Below are 22,103 nucleotides of genomic sequence, written 5' to 3'. Positions count from 1 at the left end.
ACATCACATTGCTCCACTCACCCTGGCAGTGGGGAAAGGAGCAAGACACATCCCTGCCCCATGGCACAAGGCCCCATTGGGGAAGGGCTGGCCAGGCTTTCCCATGGGAGGGGTTTTTCCCATAAGGCTGCAGCACGCTCCTGCCCCGAGCAGGATAACCAGGGACGACACAACTCCAGCAGGGTAAAATTCCACGTGTTTCATTTATTCAAGGTGCTACATCACCTCCTAGGCACTGAGCTACAGGGCATCTCTGTGCTACATGAGACATCAACTGGGTCTACGACGACACAGCACTCACTGCTACACACACGGCACGGACGGGGCCAGATGGGACAGTGTGCCAGTGACAGTCCTGCCGCTGCTGCTCCCTCTACGATGCCAGCCCTGGCCCTCCCACCAGGCAGGATTTTGCCCTGGGCTAAATTGCCACAGTGGTGCAGGAGCAGAGAGAGGTTTCTGAAGCATGGCGAGAAACCATGGCTGCTGCGGTGGCCCAGTGTCACAGGATGGCAGCTCCCCAGAGATGGGTCACCCGCACATGTGGGTGCTTACACACCCTGTCCCTGTCTTCAGGCACTTGGTGCTCGGCCAGGCCTGGTCCCTGGGGCCCTGCTCAGGGCACCTCACGGAGGCATAGAGCCTCAACAGCACCGCTGGGGCCCTGGGCCACCCCACCAATGACAAAGAGCAGGCTGGGTGCTGGGCAGCTGGAGCAGGAGCAGCGGCCAGTGGGCATGGGGGGCAGCGGCTCCCACTTCTTCCGCAAGAGGCTGAACCCTTCCACTGAGTCCAGTGGGCAGGACTGGTTCCCTGCAGGAGACAGGATGGCATCAGCCCCACCTCCCAGCCCTCCCTGCACCCTAGGCTCTGCTTTCCCCCTTCACACACCTTTGATGCCCCAGCCAGAGCCCCCAGCAGTGGCTGGTCCTAAGCTCTGGGCTGCAGGGGCTCTGTGAACCCAGAGGCCATCTGCAGGGGCACAAGAGGATTAGTGGCATCTCCAAAGGAAGGGCTGCTGGCACTGATGCCATACTGTGGGCTCTGCCCCTGCACCGGCACCCTGCAGCCATCACCAGGGAATAAGGGAAGGCAGCTCCAGCTCCAGCAGGGCTTAGAAGCAACTCCACACCACAGGGATCTGGCCAGCAGCACTCGCCTTCCCCAGCACCTCCTCCTGCCCTGTGGCATCACCCCAGGTTTGCTCGGCAGGGTCTGGCAGCCCTCACTGCAGGACTGGGAGTGCTGCAGCCAGTGCTGGGCTCCCTGGGCAGCCCTCCCCACAGCATCCCTGCTGCTGAGTGACAGCACTAACCTTTCCCCAACTCTCTTGGGAGAGGGATGTGGCGCTGCAGCGCTGCACAGTGGGGCTTAGCCAGCGTGGGCTGTAGGGCCTGACATACTGCACACAGAGCAGGGAAAGCTTGGCCCAAGGGGTGGAAGGGGCAAGTGGCTCAGTGGGGGTGTGCTGGTTTTAGTTGGGGTAGAGTTAATTTTCTTCATAGTAGCTAGTATGGGGCTATGGTTTGGATTTGTGCTGGAAACAGTAGTGATAACACAGGGATGTTTTAGTTACTGCTGAGCACTGCTTACACAGAGCTAAGGCCTTTTCTGCTCCTCACCCCACCCCACCAGCGAGTGGGCTGAGGGTAGCTGACCCCAGCTGACCCAAGGGATATCCCACTCCATAAAAGAAGGAAGACGGGGACCTTCGGAGTGATGTCCCAAGTAACTGTTATGCATGATAGAGCCCTGCTTTCCTGGAGATGGCTGAACAGCTGCCTGCTGATGGGAAGTACTGAATTAAATCCTTGTTTTGGTTTGCTTGCATGCGCAGCTTTTGCTTTACCCATTAAACTGCCTTTATCTCAACCCACGAGTTTCCTCTTTCACCCTTCTGATTCTCTCCCCCATCTCACCAGGGGGGAGTGAGTGAGCAGCTTTTCAGAGCTTAGTTGCCAGCTGAGGTTAAACCACAACAGGGGGATAGCCCGTGGGGCAGGGCAGTAGGATCTCCCCAGCGCTCAGGGGGCACAGGAGGGACATGGGGGGGTAGAGCTAAGGCCACGCGGCTGCAGAGGGTGTTGCAGTACCACCACAGTTTTGCACAGCTGACCTCCCCACCACCACACAGGTCACTGAGGTACCACAAAGGACGGGGACAGAAACACAGCCACATGCCTCACCACAGACATACCGAGGCCACCCATGGCCACCACTCTTCCTCCCAGGCAGCCAGCCACAAAGTCAGCTCTCTTCTCCCTCATACGGACAGCACGGCTTGGCTTGCTCCACACACCTGGGGGTGAGAGGGTGTAAGCATCATCCACTGGGGCTCCTCTCCATGCAGAAGGTGTCTCCACCCACCAAAGCCAGGAGACATCCAGGCTAATGGCACCCCAGGAACACATGGCAGGACCCGCCATGTGTCCAAGGGGCTGATGCTCAGAGCCTGGGTGAACCGTGACCCTCGGGCTGGACACCCCTCACCAAGACCCAGGGAGGCATCCTGGACCTGCAGAGGACGCTCCCACCCCACCCAGGGACATGGAGCTCACCCTGTGCAGGATCGAACATCTCCACGGTGTTGACAAAGTGGGGACGGGAATAGAAGTTGTGGGGCCCTGGTTGCTGCAGCCCCCCCAGGCTGAAGATGATGCCGTCGGCCATGGCGCAGGCAGCAAAGGCGCGGCGGCTGGGCACACTGGGGTACCGTGTCCAGCTCCTCGTCTCCAGGTCGAAGGCCTCAAAGGCTGTGACGGGCAGCTTGCCCTGCCGGCCTCCTGTGCATAGAGGAGATGCTGCGGCTGCCGGCGCCCCAAGCCAGCACCATTGGTGGGCTCAGCGAGCAGGATGGGGCCTGCTGGCTGCAGTGTTAGGTAGGAAGGCAGTGTGGAACCACCCCGGGGTGCATCAGGTCACCCCCTGGTCCAGGGAGGCAGCAGAGGGAGAGGGCAGGGCCGCGGGAAGATGCTTGCCTCACCCCAAGCAGCACCTACCCAGGACGAAAATCTTGTTGCCCTGCAGGAAGGCGGAGGCCCCGTAGCACGGGGTGGGCATGGAGGGCAGGGGCTGCCAGTGGTCCTTCGCTGGCTCATAGACACGGACCAGTGCCTGGGGAGAGGTGTCTGCACCCATTCCCCCCAGCGCATAGACGGCTCCATCTGCAAAAGAGGTGGTGGTGGTGAGGTTGGGAGAGCCATGGGCAGCACCGAGGGTCTGGGAGCCCTCCCATGCCGTCCAGGGCAGGCAGCACAGATGCTCCTGAGCCCCACGGCCAGCTGCCACTCTGGGGTGGCCAGGGGATGGTGAACACAGCCAGGCCTGAGGCCAGCAGTGCCCTGACCCCACTGGAACCCCCTTGCCCCCCACTGTGCCCCATCCATCAGGCGCAGACTGGAGCACAAGGCCATCAGCTCTAATTATTCTCGGCAGTACCATCTCCCTGGAGACACCATGGCAACACAGCCATGCTGCCAAATCCTGCTCCTGCTCCCAGTGTGGCCAGCACCCCTGCCCACTCCCACTGATGCCCTGCTGGCCCCTCGGCCCTGCCCATTCTGCTGTAGCCTGGGGCCATGCCACAGTGTCCCCAGCCAGGTAGCAGACATGGGCACCACATGTGGCACCAACCCCGGCCCCCAGTACATGGGCTGCCAGGCTGTGGCAAGGCTAGGAGGCTGCTCAGCAAAGTTTGGGCAGGAATCACAACGCACTCAGTGCACAGCACATCGAGCTGGGCTGGAGCAGGGCACTCAGCTGCCCCAGCATGGCTCCTGGCCAGGGCAGCCAGGAAAGGCTCCCACGCCCAGAAGGGCTCCGCATCACCTAGCCCTGTGCTGCAGCCAGTTCCTGCTCCCCATTGCAGGAACATGACCCTGTCATTAAGCAGCAAGTCCAGCTGCTGGGTGAAAGTGCTGCATTCCAAGCGGCAGCCGGATTCAAATCCCACCTAAGCATCCCCAACTCCTGCATCCCCACTTCTCTGGACAGTAGAGGTACTTGCAGCCAAGCCCCAGCCCTCACTCACCTCTCTGCACGGCTGAGATGCCCATGGAAGGCTGAGCCAGCGCTGCCTTCTTCTCCCACTTGCCCTCATCCACATGGTAGACCTCCACAGAGGCAAGGGGACTCTGCGCCATGTCCACACCGCCCACCACCAGGATCTGCTTGCCCAGGGTGAGGGCGGCAGCGCCAGCCCGTGGTGTGGGCAGTGGTGGGAGAGTGGTCCAGCGCTGGGCCGGGAGGTCGAGCACCTCAGCAGCACCCAGGGCTCTCCCGCCACTCCCACAGCCGCCCAGCACAAAGAGCTGCCCGTCGTGGTGCGTGGCGCTGCAGTACACGCGCTGCGTGGGCATGGCGGGGAAGGCGGCCCATGCAAAGGTGCCTGCACCCGTCGCCATGGGCCAGCTCAGCCACCCTGGGGGTCCCCGGGCCCTGGCCCCGCTGCGCCGCCCATCCGGCCCAGCTTGGCCTGACCCACCACCTCCTGCAGGGAGAGCACCCGAGTCAGCGCCTGGGCACCCACCACTCCCCCTAGTCCCAGCAAGCAGACTCCCTTCAGCAGTGCAACAGCCCCCCATGCCCCAGGGCTCCACACCTGCACCTACTAGGGCTCCTGTACCCCGGGTTCATGCTCCCTGGGGCTCCCAATGCAAAGCCCACACCCACTGGGACTTCGGCTCCCCAGGCTCCCTGCCCATACCACTGTAACTCCTGCATCCTTGGGCTCCCCACCCACACCCCCTGGGGGTCCCACTCCCCAGGCTCCCTCCTTGGACCCGCTGAGGTTCCCGCACCCTTGGGCTCCCCGCCTGCACCCGCTGGGGCTCTCACACCCTTGGGCTGCCTGCCCGCACTCACTGGGGCTCCTGCTCCCTGAGGTTCCCATACCCCGGGGATCCCGGCACACAGCCCGCACCCACTCGGACTCCCACTTCCCCGGGCTCTGCCTACACCCACCGGGCCATCCGCACCCCGGGGCTCCCGGCTCACAACCCGTACCCACCGGGGCTCCCGCTGCACGGCCCATACCCGCCCCCGAGGCTTCCGCTCCCCGGGGCTCCCCGTGCACAGTCCAGACCCGCGGAGGCTCCTGCCCTCAGCACACCTCCCGCAACCCCCGCCCCGCCGGGCCCGGGACCCCGCTGCCAGGGGAGGGGCAGGGACCGGGACCGCGCTCACCTCTCCGTCCGCTCCGCTGCTCTCCCGGCCGCTCCGCGCCGGGCCCGCCCGCTGCCGGTGGGAGGCGGCGCCGCGCCCGCCCCGGCCCGGCCCTCCCCCGCCGGGCCCCGCTCCCCTCTGCCCGGCCCGCCCCGGGCCCTCGGTGCCGCTGCCGGCCCGCCGTGCCCTTGCCCCATTCATCCCGCTGCATGATAAAAGGGAATGGGGAGACCCCCTCGGTGTCGGCAGGACTCCCGGCCCCATGCCCTACGGCTGCCTGGGGCCGGGCCAGCACCGGGCTCACGGAGTCAGGAATCCACCGTCCTGCCCATCACCACCACAGGGCTTCCAGGGACAGAGCATGAGCTCAGCCCTGCTCGGGGCACGACCATGCCAGGGGGCTCTCAGCAGCGTTAGGAAGGCCTACAGGTCCAAGCCCACCACCATCACCTTCATCCCTGCTGGGCCGAGCCCTGCGACTGAACATGTCGGGAAAGGCGCTTCCCAAAGGCAGAGCCAAGGGCAGGCAGGAAACTCACAACAGAAACGAGCTAGAAAGGTTTGCTTTAAAAACAGGCAGAAGCGACACAGCATTGCTAGATCTGCCGGGGAGAACGCCATGGCGCAATCGGCACTCAGGCATGCTGCCGGTAACACTGCGCTTACCCTGGCACCTGCTCCGCACCAGCCACTGGCATGGGAGCGGGAAGGGAGGTGTGGGAATGCCAGCGTGGCTGCTTGTGTTTCCCCTGTCCTGCCAGCCAGGCAGGCAGCTCCCGACACCGCTAACAAGAAAAAGAAAGCTGCTTCCTCCAGAGTTCCCATTGCACAAGCTCCCAGGACGCTTGCGCTCCAGCGTGGAGGTTTCTGGCAGGACCAAGTGGGCATGTCACACATTGGAGAGGGGACAGCTTGAAGCAGAAACCAAGCCAGACCTCTGCCTGCAGGGAGCAGGGGGTGTCCCAGTCCAGTGCCCCTTGGCCCAGCGAGGTGGCATCACTGTCCATCCCTCTGCTGGCTCGGGGTGTCCCTCTCCATGCAGGCCAGGTAGCGGTCATAGTTCTCCTCACACCTCCTCACGCAGCGCAGGAAGTAGTCCTCATCGGCAATGGCCTCCAGCAGGTTGGTCTGCACCAGGCAAATGTCGTACAGCTCCGAGGTGGGAGCGCACCTGGGGCTGCTGCTGCCCTGCTCTGAAAACACCTGCAGGGAACGAGCAACGCACAGGAGCACTCGCACCCTCTGCAGGCAGCAGTGCCCTGTGGTGCAGCCTGCCCTCCTCCTCGGCCAGGCGCCTTCACTCTGGCTCTGGGTCAGTGGCAGAGGGCAGGGCTCCTGTCTCCACTCCAGCGGTAGAAGATGAAGTTTCTCAGGATTTCCCCTCCCTTCCACAAGGCCCCTTTGGCTCCAAACCAGCTTGTCACACACGTGGCTGGGCCTCCCCTAAGGAATGGGCCATGCCATTCAGCTGGAAGAAAATGACTCTGCGGAGGAAAACCTCTGCCAACAGCTCTTCCTTTGGCTGCCACAGCCTGTCACACAGGAGGGAACAAGGACTTCACCTTCTGATCTTAACCATGGCTCTGCTTAAGACCACCTGGCAACCTGTTTCCCTCCCAGCACTGCTCCGTCACCATCACTGACACAGGGACAGCCCTGTAGAGCTGGTGATGCAAGAGGAGGGGAAGCTGGCATTCAACCTACTGATCCTGGCTGCCGGACAGCAAAGTCCCAGCAGCGGGGATAAGTCCTGCTGGCGAGATGCTTGGCTGCCGCCCAGACCCCAGTGAGGTCTGCTGCCACCATGACTTGATCCCACCTGTCTGATCCAGTGGGGGGGGAATCCTGGGGCTGGCTGCATGGCTGCCCCGAGACAGGCTAAGCAGCCTGACCCAGCTGTGCCGGCTACAGTTGCCAAAAGGAAGAGCTCCCTGATCAGGGAAGCAGCCCGAGGCTGCAAGGCAGTGAGTGGAGCTGTGTGAGCCCCGCTCTGTCTGCTGCAGACATGCAGGCAGCAGCTGCTTGGGCTCTCAGTGGAGCCATCCGCATTAATTCACCTGAATCATGCATGGCACAGACTGAAGCCTATTCCTGACAGGTCTGTCCCCGGAAGCAATAATTCCTGCCACTAGCTATGAGCTGAGAGAGCTTGTATGGAAGGGAATATTCAACAAGGACCCCACCCCTCACCACTCCCCAGCTGCCTGGCAAACACCGCTGACTGTTCAGCGGCTGCTGCAGGTTTCCCCCCCAGCCGTGCTGTCTCCTCCTGGGTGGAAACAGGCAGGGGCTCAGGCTCGTCTGAGGAGCTGCAGCTCTTGTTCAAGCATCGACAGTTGTCCAACTGCCAGGTGCGTTTCTGTCTGCATAAACGTTCCCTTTTCCAATGGTGCTCTGCCACAAACACTGCCTTTTCAGTTCAGTGCCACAGACAAGCTGCGGCCATGTGCCAAGGCTGGTTGGCCTGCTGCCATTACCACTGCCACCAGGAGCGGGGCTGACTCACCCCGGCAGAGCGCAGGCAGCCAGCACCTGCTGTTCCCTGCTGACAGCCGATCTCGCCCTCCCTACGGGCAGCCCCATGCATTGTCGACACCGGGGCTATGCCTTGGTCCCCCTTTGCAAGCTCACACTCATGCAAAGGGGACAAAATATGCCTCACCTCAGCACGGATGAGCCCCCAGCACTGGCACTAGTGCCAGAGAGGCCTTCAGCCACCTACCTGGGGATGAACAATGGTGTCTGCATCGTCCAGCCGGATGTTGTCGTCGATGAAGATGTGGTGAATGCCAGGATCGTGGGGGTCAATCCACAGGGGCTTCCCACCTTGGGAGGAGAAATTATTTCTGGCCCACCTGAAACAGCAAGCAGGACAAGGAGCAGTCAGGGGCAGGAGAGGGAGATGGCTCTCGGGTGAATGCAGACAAGGCTGCACTGTGAGCTCAGGGTGACTCTTTGAGCTGGGGAAGCAGGACAGAGACCATCCTGTCCCTCTGCTTGCTGCTGCCTCCTGAGAAAGAAAAGCATTTTGCAGTGGGGTGGCAAATCAGGGGCATTTGGAGAAAAGCAGGAGGCACACAAGGGGATAGGGACCTGAGGAAAGATGAGAGAGCCCCATCAGGCTGCCCACAGGCAAAACAGGGAGCATGTACATAACAACTTAAAGACCTCAAAACTAGGAGCTATGCCAGACTGGGAGAGCTTGGAGAATTGCGGGATAGGAGAAAATGCCAAATCCACTTCCTCAGTGTCGTGCTTCTCACCAGCCAAAGTGGTCTTGGAAGCCCCCAATTCCCTCCAGGGAGCTGAAGTAATCGTAAAGCTTTCTGCCATCGTCCCGGGTGGCCAGTCGCTCTGCTCCCCTTGTCAGCACCACCCCTTGCTTGCTGCAGCGTATCTGGCCAGGGGTGAGGTCCACGGGGAGCTGCAGGACCACAGAGAGCAGGAGAGGAAAGGTTTTCAAAGCAGATAGGTTTTTTGGTGCATTGGCAGAGACAACAAGCAGTATAGTGGAGGCTCCCCACCGCCTCAGCGTGGGAGGATGGTGCTGGGAGAAGAAAAGAGGTGGCATGTGACCACCCCCAACCAAAAATCAACGCCTCCATAGGGACAGAAAGGAATGACCTCCCAGCTGCATGCTGTCTCCGCTTCAACTGCTGTTCCCTGTCAACACTCTGAGGAACATCTGAAGCAGCTTCTGAAGCTGGTTCCCAGCATTCCTGCCTGGCGTGCTGCAAGGGGCAGAGCACGGCTGTGATCAGCTCTGGGCCAGGGACCCCTGCTCTGCTGCAGCTGCCCCTCTTGGGGAGAAGGGATCCTCCGAGAGGAGGCCTTTCCCACCCAGGACCCGCACATGCACAATGCTCCCCCCACGGCTAACAGCCTCTTCCCAAGAAGCTGGTAGTGTTTCCTCTCCGCAGAAGCCGGTGCTTTTAAAAGCAGGATGGCCAAGCGGCTCAAGGGCAGCCCAGGGAGCTCCGTGCAGGCCGTCTGTCTGCCCTTCTGTGGAGCACAGGGGTGCCACTCACCGCCACATCCCGCAGGGTGGGGAACTGGGGGTGCTGCCCAGCCAGGGCACAGCTGACGGCCCGCAGGGCACGGGGCAGGTCTGTGCCGAAGGTCCTGAAGACAACGGCGAAGACCCTGCCCTCCCGGTGCAGGGCGTCAAGCAGGCGGAAGAAAGAAGGCAGGATCAGGTGGTAGCGCTTGTTCGGTTCTCCCGGAACGGAGAAGACATCGTGCGGCCGGCCTGGCCACTCTAGCAGCTGCAGGTGGTGGGCGTGGAGGCCGCCGAAGCACCGGCCTGGGCCCGCCTCGGTGAAGGCAGGGTCCCGGCCGTGGCGGCTGTAGTAGCTGAGGGCACCGGGACAGGGGGGGCCCAGGGAGGGGCGATCACTCGCCCACTCCCACTCGCCTGCAAGAGAGAAAGGTATTCAGCGGCGGCCCCGCCGCCCGCCCAGCCCCAGCAGGCTCCGGTAGGCCCCGGCACTCACCGGCGGCCCCGGCGCGGCCCCAGGTGACGGTGCTGAGGAAGGCGTTGAGCGCCGCGCGGGGACCCTGCCCTGACACCGCGTCCGCCGCCAGCACTGTGTTGTTCAGGTCCACGTGTAGCACCAACCGCCGCCGCCCGGCCCCGCCGCTCATCGCTCCTCCCCCGGAACTGGCCCCGCTACCGGAACCGGCCCCGGCCGCGCCGCCGTTACCTGGAAACGCCGCCGCTTCCGCCTGCCGTGCGCCCCCTGCCGGCCCGGAGCGGTACCGTCCGCCGCCGCCGTTACCATGGTCACAGCGGGGGGGCGTGGCATCAGGGGGCGCGCCAGAACACCCTCCGTGCTGTGGGCGTGGCCCCGGCCGGAGGAACGGAGGCCGGAAGCGGAAGTGGGCGGTGCTTCCGGCGCTCCGCGGGCGGCCATGTTGGAGCGGCGGTCGTAGCGCGACGGCGGGTGTGGGTCTGGCAGCGGCCGGTAGGTTGGGGCTCGGCGGTGCCCGGGCCCCGCGCTCCCGGGCGAGGGCGCTGCCGAGCCGCCCGGCGGGGCGGCCTCCGGGCGCTAGAGGCGGAGCCGCGGCACTGAGGTGACCCGCCTCCCCTCCCGTGCCCGGGAGCCGGCGCGGGGCCGTGCGGGGGGGCCCCCGCACCCTCTGTCTGCACCAATCACCTCCCCGCAGCCCCGTACGGAGGGCGTCGGCACCGGGCGGCTCTCTGCTCCTTACCGGGCCGAGCCCGGGGAGGGTGAGCGAGGGACGGGCGCTCGGGAAGGGACATCCCCCACACTGAGGGGTGGGCCGGGGGGAGAGGCTCGCCGGGGGGCTGCCCCCCCCGCGGTCCCCACCGAGCCCCTCCTTGGGTTTCTGCCCCAGCTCCGCGCCCCGGCCGTACCGGCAGCGCCCGCCCCCCGGTGCGCCCGGAGCAACACTGCAGGGCCTTTCCCTCGAGCGGTGCGTGAGGGTCCTGCCAGCGCTTCGTGGCCGCGCCGGGAGTGCTGCGGGTCCGTGGCCCGCGATGCTTCAGCCGGGGTGCGTCAAGCGAACAGGCTTGGCGCTGGGCAGATAGGCTGGCTGCGGTGTGCCTGTCTGCAGCCGCTTCTCCTGCTGCGACTTGCACCGCACGAAACAAGACCAGGCAGATCGATGTCGAGACGTCATGTCCCTGCTGAGATGTCACAGCCTCTCCGTTCAACATCAGAATATCCCTTAAGGCATCCTGGCTGTTCCCGGGCTTGCCACAGCCAGAAGTTCTCGGCAGAAGATGATCCGTTTAGCAGCCTGTTGAGCTCACATTGTTAGTTGTGTTTCTCACTCTCTGCCAGCTCAGGATTAAGCCTTACTGACTTCGTCGCGCCTGTTGCCGCTTGTTTGGTTTGGAGGTGGCGAATCTCACCGCTGGTCACAGCTCCGTTGGAGCGCTTCCCTGCCCTCCTCCCCTCCTCCCTGGGAGATCCCGTGTGTCACAGAGCAACTGCATTATCCTCCTCCAAATCCCTGTTCTGCTGTGACGTCTGCAGAACACTTGACTGAGATTAGTCTGTCATGCGGAGGCTCTTATCCCCCCGCCAACCTGTGCTTCCCCTTCTGTGGCTGCTTTTGGCTCGTGCCTCTTACTTGTGCAGCCGGTGGTGGTGTGGGGCGCTAGGCCGGGGCTGGCACTCCCAGGCTGAGGGGTAGCAGTGAAACCAGAATTCTGGGAGGAATATCGGAGCTCCTCGCTCCGTCTGCTCAAGCACAAACTTTTCCATCCTGGCTTTCTTGCCTGCGCACTACCCTCTCCAATAGTGTTCCCAACACGTTCCGCATTTCCCTGAAAAGGATTTTTTGGTGAATCCTCCTTATAATTTTGAGAGGTATCGATGAAGCTAAAGATTTTATAACTTCTTAGCACAGCATCCAGCTGTGGAGATGGTGAGGTCACCAGCTCAGTGTGAGAAGGTCAGAGTTGTCCTGGGTGCCTCACAAAGTCCTGTCCGGACTGCTGGTGCCTTTTTTTTAAAATGTATTTAAAGCAACAATTAGTGCTTTTGTCCTGGGCAGACAGCTGTGTAGCGCCCTGAGCATTATCCGGGTGTTGTCCACCAGGCTATTGTACACTTGGCCCCGGTGATGTGTGTTTCCTTCATGCCGCCCTGCTTGAATTTCCTGCTTCCTCCTCACTTGGCAGTGAGTGCCCTTGGATTGACACCAGTTTGCTGTGACAGCAAGTTGCAGACCGTTGTTCAAACAAGGGAACAGCAAGGAGCGGTGTTGCCTTGCCACAGCTTTCGGCATCAATGAAGCACAACTGAAACAGCCTCCAGCTCTGCTGTCAGGTCTTCGGGAGGATGCGGCCATTCTGGCAGGGACTCAGAATCTTCTAATTTTTGAGCAGAATCAGTTAGGAAGCTGGAAAATTGAACGTGACACTGGGATAGATTTGAGGTGCTTAGGCTGCTTAATGTTGAGATGGCTCAACTGTCGTGTTCTCGGTGTGTGCACAGGGAGAGGGGTCAATGAAGGGCTGCTTTACCAAGGGAAAATGAGATCTGGTTACCTGAAGCTGGGGCGTGTCAAACTCAAACTGGAAACGAGCTGCATATTTCACTGAGTTAATCATTGGAACCCTTGGTTGGATGGGATTGCCTGAAATCTTTGTTTAGGTTTGAGGCTATTTCTGTGAGAAATGTTTTAGTTTGACCACAGAGATAAATCGGTGGCAGGATTATCTTGATGGTGCTGCTAACTTGGGTTGTTCCCAGAATCCAACCCAGTGTTTGTGAGTAGCCATGCCTAGGCTTAATGGTTTCAGGTCCCCACTTAAAAATGCAAGATGATTTCAGTTCCTGTGAGCTAATTATCTTCTCTCTCCTTTTGAGGTATCAAGGGTTGTTTTTCCAGAAATTTGGACCTTTTTGAAGTGCCAGCTTGCCTAATGCCATGAATATTGCAGTGAACAATGTGGAAGAAAAAGCTGTCCATTCCTGGTCAAGAATTTCCTCTGCAGGACAGAAAGTGCTGGAGGAAGCCCTCCGAGTCTTCAACCCGATGTCCAAGGACCTTTCAGACACGGAGACCCAGCTGGTGGCTTTTATACAGGGCCTGAAGGAGGAGGGCTACCAGCCCACAATTCTGAGGAGTAAGGATGTGTACGGGTACAGCTCGTGCACGGCGGACACGCCTAGCCAAACGAAAGAGAGCACCCCGCACAACTGCGCTGCTGCTGCTGCTGCTGAGTCCGCCAAGAGTCCGGCTCGAAACACCACAGCTGTGACAAAGGTCTCTGCTTCGCCCACCAGCATTTCGGTGAACTCTTCGAAAGTTTCTGCTCAGCCCGTCTCTAAAGGGGACTCCACAAATCTCCTCTTGAGCTCCTTGAAGCAGACGAGATCTGGCACATCCAAGGCCACGGCGGTGGGCTTCCCTACGAGCATGTATCCTGATGTGTACCCAGCCATGAGACTGTCAGTGGTTCTGGAAGCTCTGGTGCCACTGAAAACTACTGTATCCTGTTTGGAGTCCAAGTACACACGAGGGCGTCTTGGGATCTCACCCTCGGACCTTAAACTCCTCAAGGCTTCGAGTTCGCCAAGGCAGTTTTCTTCAGGCAAGACCACTAAAATAACAGAAGGTAAGGGGTACAAGCGTTTGATAAAGAAAGCGCCGGATTCTGCCACCCTTGCTTTACATCTTCTGAAGGGACCAAAGGGTGGAGTGCTGCAGGAGAGCAACGCTTGCAAAGCCTCAGGAGTCCTCAATGGGAGAGTCACGGGCAGCTCGTCCCAGGACTGCACCACAGCACCCCAGTCCAAGGCCTTGAAAATCAGAAATAAGGAACCTCTGGTGGGAAAACCAGAGTGGAAGGACAGCAGCACTTACCAGGAGAGCATTGGGCAGAAGAGGAAAAGAGCTACAGAGGCGAGAGAAGCCCCACAGAGGAAGAAAGCAAACACCATTCCTGTCCGAAATAAATCTCGACGTGCTCAGAGCACTTTGAACCTGCTGAAATTCCGGGCCATCAAGGTGGGCAACTCTTCTTCTGACGATGAAGTGAGGAGGAGAGCACAGAAGATCCTTAGGGTCAACCTGTCCCCTGTGATCCGAATTCAGCCCTTGTCCCACTCTCACAGTGTTCCCTGAGTTTCTTCACTTTGTCACTTTTTTTTGTAAGTAAGTAAATACTAGCCCGGCACCAGAGCATGGAGAAGTTTAAGAGCAACTCTGGATCTCTGGTGCCTGGTGACGATATGTCGACTAACCTGCAGACGGAGCAGCCTGCTCTTGCCCTGTTTCTGCCTGGCTACCGCTGCTGTGCAGAGCTGACTGCAGAAATACAGAACCCTGTTCTGGAACATGGGATGGTGAGACTTGCCCATGGCAAGCTGAGCAGGTCAGAGGGCTCACTTCCCATGGGTGCTCTTCTGAACATGGCAGGCTGCACTGTCGTGCAGGGTGAGAACACGGGACTTTCTCATGACATTGATGCACTGTGATATTGCTCTTTTTTCAAGCTGTACATTTACTGGTTTTATTTTGATCAAATTTTATAACTTTATTATCTATATATCTATATATCCATATATGTGCATATCGCCTAGGAACTGTGGGAAGATGCACTTCCTCCATCCCTCTGGGATTGGGTTTGATAGCTTTTGTTCTCCCTCTCCTTCAGCCAATCTTTTGTTGAAAGGTGCCAGGATTTCTTTGCGATTCAGCATTGTGACAGTCTGCTTTGGGCTCTCCTGAGCAGCTCGGAGGTAGGCAGAGTTATAGCCACTTATTTCTTTCCAGAAATGCCAAGCAATTCAGAGAATTACCAGCTGATAGTTGACTGTAGTTTTAATGATATTTTCAGTATTACCTCTGCATAAGAGCGGGGGACTGTTACAGGGGTGTTGCCTGCAAGTCTGCCTGATGTCTCTAGGTGCCTCCTCCGTTTGCTGGTCGCAGAAGCTCTGAACTCATGGCAGGGGTTTGCCTCCAAAGAGTGATTCCTCCTCAGCAGCCAGTGTTGCTCCCCTCTCCTGTGTCCCAGGTGCAAACGTAGAACGTGAACTGTGACTGTTAGAGCTGAAGGGCTGGAGTTGTTAATGAGAATTGCATAAAGTGCCCTGCCCACCATGTAACTGCTTTGTTGTTGCTGGATGTTTCAGGTGCAGGTTCTGGGTGCCAGTAGAGGAGACACAGGCTGTGTTTGAATGTATTAGATACACCTTGCCAGTCCCAGAGGTCAGTGGGGTATTTGAGCCTGAATTAAAGCAGAAAAGCAGAAGGGTTGAGGGAATATATGCCAACACTTAAACATGGAGAGTTTCTTTCTGTCAGTTTGTGGGGGTGAAGCAGTAGGAGGGGAGATCGGCACCCTGTGGCGATGGGTGACGGCACCCTGTGGCAATGGGTGACGGCTTTGCTGTGCCGTCTGGGATGTTGCAAGAAAGTGTGTGGCAGGTGTAAAAGCTCCCGGAGTGCAGGCTCTGCCTGTCCCCAGGAGGCACTGCAGAACCACTGCAGATGGCTGTGTCAGCCTTCCTGTGCGGTGCCACGCTGTGGGATGGGAACGCAGGCTGTGCGCTGGCAGAGGTCAGGTCTGCTCTGTTCTCTGCAGCGGGGGATCTTGCACGCTCCAGGAGAAACACCAGGTCGGAGCGGTTGGTGCTGCAGTTGCCACCTGGGAGGGATGGCCTCCAATGAGCTCTGTTGGGATACTGAACCTGGTGCCTTGGGGAGAGGGAGCAGTGTCCAGCCAGGTGCGGGCGTGGCTCTACACCGCCATACGTTCAGATCTCTGCAGGTCTGACCTAGTAATCTCTGTGGACGTTGGCTGAAAGGATGAGCTCCCCTGGGAAGCCCAGCCCCAGCTCCCTACATTTCAGCACCTCTCTAGCACCGCTGGATTTCAGTGCTTTGTAAAAGGGGTCAGCGTCAGATCCCCATCTCAGAGAGGAAAGCCGTGGCACGAGAGAAGAGAGGGGGTTCATGAGGGATTGAGAGGGCGGGGAAGCTGGGTGTCCTGAGGCACAGCCAGGGTTCTGCCCCCTTGCCCACATAGGGTGGGGTGGAGGTTCTCCCTCAGGGGATAATTGCAGGCTCTGAATCGCACACTTGGGTTCTGTGTGGTTTTACTGTGCATATCTGAGCTGCTGTCAGAGATCATAACTTGCAGTGTTTGAGACTGACCTGTGAATGCCGCTGGTTGGCTGCAGAGGAGGAGGAAATATTTTTTTCTGCTTGTGTGTTTTTAAAATGCCCTGGCAGAGGGTTCCTTGTCCTGCCATGTTGCTGGATGAACAGGGACGCTCCATCACTGTTAACCGGCCAAAAATTGCTTTGTCCCTTTTGTTCCCATCCTTCAGACCTTTCCCATTCCCACGCTCTCAAATGCCAGGTCTTGAAGTCTTGCACTGGAGTTTCTCTTTTTGGCTGTTTCCTGAGGAGGGCTCTGAACTCCTGCCTGTGGTATCGCTGTCTGACAGGCTGCTCGGCAGCTTCCCCTGTTCCCAGCCCCATATAAGGGCACTGAGAGCTGTCTCTGGAGCCTCTTCACGGGATGCAGATATCCCAGCTGAGTGGCTGGCCTCCGGTGGGAAAAACAACCATGCATCAGCAAGGCTGAATTCAGGCCAAGGTTGCTTTTCCTCCAGCCTGAGCAGGAAGCTGAGCACCTGAGGCCAGCTTATCTGGCCCCATCCCTCCTCTTCGCTGTGTTTCTTCCCCCAGCCACGCTGCTGCCTGCCTCCCCACTCTTCTCCATCACATCTTGTCTTTCACAGCTTGGGTCTTTGCCAGTCAAGGACTTGGCTTATACTCTAGTTTAACATATCCAGCAAAACATACTGCCTTAGCGCTGCCATGCCTTTCCAGGCACTGAGCTGAGTTCTGTGAATGCTTGGTGGTGACAGCTCGCCTGGTGTCCTTCCCAGGCCACCAGCAAGAGGTCTTCTACTCCACAGGGAGAGGCAAGTGTTAGAATCTCTTCTGTGTCACTGAGGCTTCTGCCAGGGAAGTGAGCACCCCATAGCTCTGTGCTCAGGGACTTGCCTGTCATCAGTCCAGTCTCTGTCAGCTCTTCTGCACGTCTCTAACAGACTGCAGGGTCCCTGAGCTACTACTGGGTAGTGCTGGAGCTTGATTCTCTGCCCTTCTGATGGCTCCTCTTCCTCCTTGCAGAGGGGATTCAGGAGCCTGGCCAGAAGGATTGCAGCTTGTTATTCACAGAGGGGCTTTATGGCCCCTGGTGCCAATGTCAGCAGCTGCTGCCTGTGAGCTCTTCCCAGGGAATCCAGTGCCAGCAGATAGGGTGCCTGCAGCCTGTTGGTGGTTGGCTCTGCCATCTTTCATCTTGTGGCTGGGTGCAGGTGCTTCCAGCATCTCAGGCCTTCGATGCTGATGTGCAGGAGACTGCTATGGACGCTGCTGTCTGGTGTTTAGGGAAGGTAAAGCGTTTGATCAAACCAGACCTGTGTAAGACCTGATCTAACTAGAGACCTCTCAGAGGTCCCTTCCACCCTGTTATTCTGTGACAGCAGAGTGACACTTGTCTTCCAGGGACCTGCACAACAGTAACTGGCAGGGCACGTAGAAATGCTTTGCCTGGAGAGTACTGTGGTCTCTGCTGAGCGTGCTGTGTGCAGGTTATTCAGACCTGTTTCTGTATTAGTCACTTTGAATTCATCCAAGTGCCTAACCTGGCTTGTGCTGTTCCTGGGCACCGTGACAGCTGAGAGCCTTGGAGACTCTCTTAGGAATGCTTTTACTGCATGGATTTGTGCCACTGTCGCTTCGAGAAATGATTCAGCCAGCGGTCAAAGGGCTGTTCTTCCAACTGTGTTTGTGGAAATCATTTCTCCTTTCATTCAGCTGCCAAGAAGCGAGAGTTTATGCTTTGCCTCACCAGACAAAGTCCTTGAGCTTCCTGCATGCTTCAGATGTCCGTCAGTGAGGTCCATGGGGAGAGAAGCTTGTCCGGCGGGCAGCTGAAGGGGAAGCTGACATCAGATACCAGCTGAAATCACATTGTTAATAGGTAGAAATGTTTTGAAGCTCATGTCCACTGTGATCAGATTTCACCTTCTGCCACTACTTTCCGTTGAAGTTTCTCCTTGGCCTCTCCCCTGCAAGCCACGTAGTGTGATGCTGCTGCTTCCAGACTGTTTGCATCCCCCCCCAGAGCCAGCTGCCGTAGCGATCCTTGTACAGAATTTCTTAAGCACTTTTCTGCAAAATAAGGGATTATTTTGTTACTCCGGTTTTGTAGCCCACTAGTGGTATGTTGGTGTGAGAAGGAGGTGTGCTCTGTGGAGCATTGTGACTGCTCATGTAGCTGGATACTTCTCAACGCTCACAGGGGTGGGGGGCAGTGGGCTGAGACCCCTCATTGCCTGGTGTTCCCTTGCACAATGTTCAGCCAGTCACCAGCTCAGACCATTGCAGGGGAGTCAGGAGCAGAACAGCATGGGTGGGTGATGCTGTGCACCTGGCTCCATGGCCCTGCTCCGTAGCCGCCCCGTTCTGCCACGTGTCCTCTGGGCCCCCCTCACACAGCAGCAGTACTTCTCCACCGATGGAGCTGGTGGATGTCCCCCAGCTTCAGCTGTGGCAGGAGGGGTTGGGGGACTTTATGTTTTGGGCTTGAGCACAGAATTTGGGCCCTTTCAGCCGTGACTTGTGCTGTGTTCGTGGCCAGACCTTGCCAGCATGTTTGGGGGTGCAGACGCTCCAGCTGCTCACCCCCTTGGGTCCAAGTTCCCTGCCCTGTGTGGGAGCTGGACTTTTGGCCACAGGACAAGGGACATGGCAGGGCAGAGAACAAGTTTGTTTATCAGCTGCAGCTGGACAGTGTCACACAAGCTGGGCAACTTCCTGGGCAGGAGGGCAGGTTTAGGTAGGAGGATCCTTGTTTCAGCCGTTGTTGGCAGGGTCAGTGCCCAGCTGTGTGGAGCACCTGCTGCTCAAGCAAGTTGGTTGGTTTGTGTGGAAGTGACAGTTTCTGTTTCAGTCTTCAAAATGTCACTGGTCTGTTTGCTTCTGTGGTCAGACAGGGATTGCTTTTGGGCAGCTGGGGTGGCCTGAGGAGAGGACAGCTGTTCTGGGGCACCTCACCTTCCTGATGGCGCTGCAGCCCTTGGATTTGCGAGCTGGGTGGACTGGCACCAACTCTTGAGAGGCAGCAGGGCAGCTTGCTCCCAGGCCCCTGCAGTCAGTGCTGTGCTTGAGAGCACCATTCTCTGGTTTCCCTCTCCTTGCAGCCTGTTCCTGCCTGGAGCTGTGTGCCATTAGGATGGCACCAGGTGCCTTGCTGGCTGGTAGAGCAGAGACCTGGTCCCAGAATGCAGGAGAGAGAGCCCCAAGTGTTGAGTGAGCCCTGTCTGTGGATGTGGCTGCACTAGTGCTCGCAGCTTGGCCAGCTGCTGCCTCCAAAGCTATGGTGCTGAGGCTGGACTCCTCCATTTCCTTAGGGAGACCAAGGAGGACTAGTCAAAAAGTGAGAAACTGGGATTAGGGGAAACCAAAGACACCAGCAGCGCCTGGCTGGCCAGCTTCTGCTGCAGGAGGAGATCTGCAAGCAGAGGAGACAGGTCTGTGGTGTACCAGTAGCACTTCTTCCACTGTCCCTGCCCAGCTGATGGAGCCTGTCCTGCCCCATCTGGCAGCACTCTGCAGGCACTGGTGCTGCAGGCTCTGGGGCATGGGCGACGGGGTGCCCTTTTGGAGCAGGTGCCCCTCCTAACCCTTGTTTTTTGCCCTTCATTGGTTGTACAAACTAGCCCTGCTTGGGTGGCCGCAGGGAAGGTAAGCTGCTCCCTGGCTTGCAGAGCCACCATGGTTGTGTGCTGACTTGTACCTTCTGGATGCCCTCCCGGGGGGTAGCACTTCCTCTGATGAGCATCCGAAATACCTTCCCCTGCGGGGATGATTAGGCCTTGCCCCGGGAGTCTCTTAAAGGCCTTATTATCGTCTGGGACTCTCTCCTTGTTGTCTTAATTAGCCCTTTCAGTTTCTGTTGCTACAGGCAGCCCCTGTGAGAGTCTGGTGATTCCTGCAGGCACAGTCAGACACGTGGTGCTGTTGTAAAAGAGAAGGTGCTGAAAAGCTACCCCCAGAAATACCTCCCCTCCTGCCCCTGCTCTGCCATGCTGCCCAGGCCTGGGATGGGTTGAAACGAGTGTCTTTGGCAGGGCAGGGGCGGTGTGTGATGCCATGCCCTCCTCCTGGTTCCTGGTGCAGCACTCCTCAGGATTAGCATTTCCTGAGCAGAGCAGAGGCACAGCAGCTGCTCTGTGGTACATGGGGCTCTGGGCGGGCACTGCCCAGCCCCTCACGCTCGTCTCTGCCAACCGTCATCTCTAAGAGAGCCGTCTCCACGACGCAGCGTGACTGACCTGCTCTGGCTGGGACGGGTGCCGCAGGCATCCCCCGGCCTTTGGGGGTCCTGAGCGATGGCCAGGGAGCAGCAACTGCAGCCCACAGGAGCCCGACAAAAAACTCTGTTACCGCGAGTAACAAACTTTTGTATGGTAAAATTTACAACAACTGACCATCTTGTTCTTGAGTGAACTTTTTACTGTTTCATTTGTTTGTGTAGAATGTTTCTGAAGCTATATTAATATTTAATGTTTAATATGAGGCTGGGCTGCTCCACACTCAGTGTTGTATATTTTGGAATGGCATTGTTTGGTGAAAAGACAGCATTAGTATTATTCCGTTCTTTGGAGGGAATGGGACAAAAAACAGACTGTCTTTTTTCTTAAATGAAGTGAACTTTCTGTTATGAAGTCCTTGCAGGTGTCCAGCCCTTCAGTAAAATGGTGCTCAGAACCACCCAGTGTGTCCAGCTTTTCTTTGAGTCCCGCCAGACTGCTCCTCCTGGCCCCCTGTGAGCTCTGGGGAACGGCATTTCCCGTGTGCTCGGCCGCTGAGTGGGCACGATCAGCTGGAGACCACCACTATCGCCGCCTCTTCCCCCCAGTCAACCCCATGAGGCTTGGGGTTAGCCAAGCCCCACTAAGAAGTCCCTGGCTTGGGATGGGAAACATTCCAGATGAGTGCCGCTGGTGCTGAACTAGTGTAAACTGGCATAAATCCACATTCCAGGTTAGTTCCTAGAAACGTGCTGGGTCGGCACTGTGCTGGCAGACGCTCTACCAGCTCCTGCCTCTCTGCCCACCCTTTGACTTCCCTTTGGATTTGCCCATTCTGCAGCTGGGACCATGAGGCCAGCTAATTCAACAGAAACGTTGTTGTTTACCCACGTGCGATCCGGATCTGGTTTGTGCCGCGGGGCCGTCAGTGCACTGACCCGACACTTACAGTGGTGGGACGGTGGTCCCGGGCAGACACCGGCTCTGGTGCCAGAGCTCATTCCTTGGGAAGGGAAGTGGTTAAGTGGTTCTCTGTCTCACTGGGGATGTTTAGGGAAGGGTTGGCTGCCTGCTGAGCTCACTGAAGTCAGTCCAAGCAGGGCTGGCCAGGCATGAGAGGCTGCCCCAGGAGCTCAGAGGCTCTGCCGAGGCTTTGGGGGGACCCTCCTCTGTGTGCCCCAAAGCAGCGAGTGCTGCTGGTTTCCACTGCTACTCCTCCAAGCTGTTCGGTCTGCTGGCGATAGCGAGAAAGTGCTCTAATTGCTGCTGAAAGATGCTGGTGGAGCTGAGGCCATGGGGGCCTGAGGGACTGGGTGAGGCTCAGCGGCTTTGAAATGCTGGTGACGGAGGGCTACAGCAGAGCTGCTGGCAGATCTCTGGCCAGGCAGAGCTGCCCCCGGTCATGTCACCTCCCCGGGCAGACACAGGCCACCCCCCATGTGTTCAGCTGTGGAGCGGCTGAGGGGATTGTAGCTCAGGCTGGGAAGTCAGAGCAGCCTTAAGAGGAGCTGGGAGATGCCTGGATGTGGGCTGGAACACTTCACTTGCCCCTCAGATCCCTCTGAGGATCTCTCCCTCCTGGTTTTACCTTGCTCTTCAAGGCCTGAAATCTGTTATAGTTACCTTTATCAGGCCACTTTGGATCTCCTCAGAGCAGATAAGGTTTGCTTGGCAAGATCCCTGCAATGTGCTGGCCAGTGCTAATGGCCCTTTATCAGCTCATCTCCTGCCAGCTTTCCTAGCTGAGGAGGTGGTGGTGCCCAGGCACCCCTCTGCGCTGCTGGAGCATCACAGGGCACAGCCCTGCCTTTCCTCTGGGTTTCCCAGCGCCTGCTGAGAACATGGCCATGGGGAGCTGGCAGGGCTCTGCTCACAGCATCCTGTGCCCCACTGAGACACGTGGGACTAGCCTGCACTGTGTCGGAGTGTCCCTAGGGACATGGGTTTTGGCATGCCCATGGCCAGCAGCCCAGGGAGCTGCTGCTTTGTCGGCCCGTGACCTTGCTCTCCAGCGGGTAGCCAGACTGTAGCCTTGGTGTGGAGAACACACGGCTCCTCTTCCTTCCTTCGGCTGCAGCTAATAAAAGGCACCATCCCAGTGTGACAGTGAGGTCTCTG

The 22,103-nt window shown here is 58.6% G+C and overlaps 3 protein-coding genes across 3 annotated transcripts; 1 reads left to right on the top strand and 2 right to left on the bottom strand.

The window, feature by feature from the left end:
- Positions 1-184: 184 nt before the first annotated feature.
- KLHDC8B (kelch domain containing 8B) lies at positions 185-5,475 on the bottom strand. The gene is made up of 6 exons (XM_075095890.1): positions 5,185-5,475; positions 4,031-4,489; positions 3,000-3,164; positions 2,559-2,783; positions 2,198-2,299; positions 185-813 (listed from the first exon to the last, which is right to left on the bottom strand). Exons 1-6 carry the CDS (start codon positions 5,372-5,374, stop codon positions 617-619), a joined length of 1,338 nt encoding a protein of 445 aa, XP_074951991.1. The 5' UTR covers positions 5,375-5,475; the 3' UTR covers positions 185-616.
- A 240-nt stretch (positions 5,476-5,715) lies between these two features.
- On the bottom strand, positions 5,716-9,914 carry LOC142058538 (uncharacterized). The gene is made up of 5 exons (XM_075095891.1): positions 9,657-9,914; positions 9,192-9,577; positions 8,427-8,587; positions 7,886-8,018; positions 5,716-6,366 (listed from the first exon to the last, which is right to left on the bottom strand). Exons 1-5 carry the CDS (start codon positions 9,805-9,807, stop codon positions 6,160-6,162), a joined length of 1,038 nt encoding a protein of 345 aa, XP_074951992.1. The 5' UTR covers positions 9,808-9,914; the 3' UTR covers positions 5,716-6,159.
- Positions 9,915-10,043: 129 nt separating this feature from the next.
- CCDC71 (coiled-coil domain containing 71) lies at positions 10,044-14,182 on the top strand. Its single transcript, XM_075095889.1, has 2 exons — positions 10,044-10,127; positions 12,507-14,182. The coding sequence occupies exon 2, from the start codon at positions 12,568-12,570 to the stop codon at positions 13,765-13,767; it is 1,200 nt and encodes a 399-aa protein (XP_074951990.1). The 5' UTR covers positions 10,044-10,127; positions 12,507-12,567; the 3' UTR covers positions 13,768-14,182.
- Positions 14,183-22,103: the final 7,921 nt, after the last annotated feature.

The sequence above is a fragment of the Phalacrocorax aristotelis genome, chromosome 6 (assembly GCF_949628215.1).
Source record: "Phalacrocorax aristotelis chromosome 6, bGulAri2.1, whole genome shotgun sequence".
Taxonomy (NCBI): Eukaryota; Metazoa; Chordata; class Aves; order Suliformes; family Phalacrocoracidae; genus Phalacrocorax; species Phalacrocorax aristotelis.
The sequence above is the reverse complement of the archived record's forward strand: the minus strand, read 5'-3'. Positions and strand labels throughout refer to the sequence as shown.

What these genes read in the sequence shown, in the direction of transcription:
- KLHDC8B (XM_075095890.1), bottom strand. Translation starts at nt 5,374, where the DNA reads ATGCAGCGGGATGAATGGGGCAAGGGCACGGCGGGCCGGCAGCGGCAC. An exon ending in GCAGCGGAGCGGACGGAGAG is followed by an intron (nt 4,490 to 5,184) that starts GTGAGCGCGGTC and finishes CTCTCCCTGCAG; the next exon opens with GAGGTGGTGGGTCAGGCCAA. An exon ending in CATCTCAGCCGTGCAGAGAG is followed by an intron (nt 3,165 to 4,030) that starts GTGAGTGAGGGC and finishes CCTCTTTTGCAG; the next exon opens with ATGGAGCCGTCTATGCGCTG.
- LOC142058538 (XM_075095891.1), bottom strand. Translation starts at nt 9,807, where the DNA reads ATGAGCGGCGGGGCCGGGCGGCGGCGGTTGGTGCTACACGTGGACCTG. An exon ending in GGGCCGCGCCGGGGCCGCCG is followed by an intron (nt 9,578 to 9,656) that starts GTGAGTGCCGGG and finishes TCTCTCTTGCAG; the next exon opens with GCGAGTGGGAGTGGGCGAGT. An exon ending in CCACCCTGCGGGATGTGGCG is followed by an intron (nt 8,588 to 9,191) that starts GTGAGTGGCACC and finishes GTGGTCCTGCAG; the next exon opens with CTCCCCGTGGACCTCACCCC.
- CCDC71 (XM_075095889.1), top strand. Translation starts at nt 12,568, where the DNA reads ATGAATATTGCAGTGAACAATGTGGAAGAAAAAGCTGTCCATTCCTGG.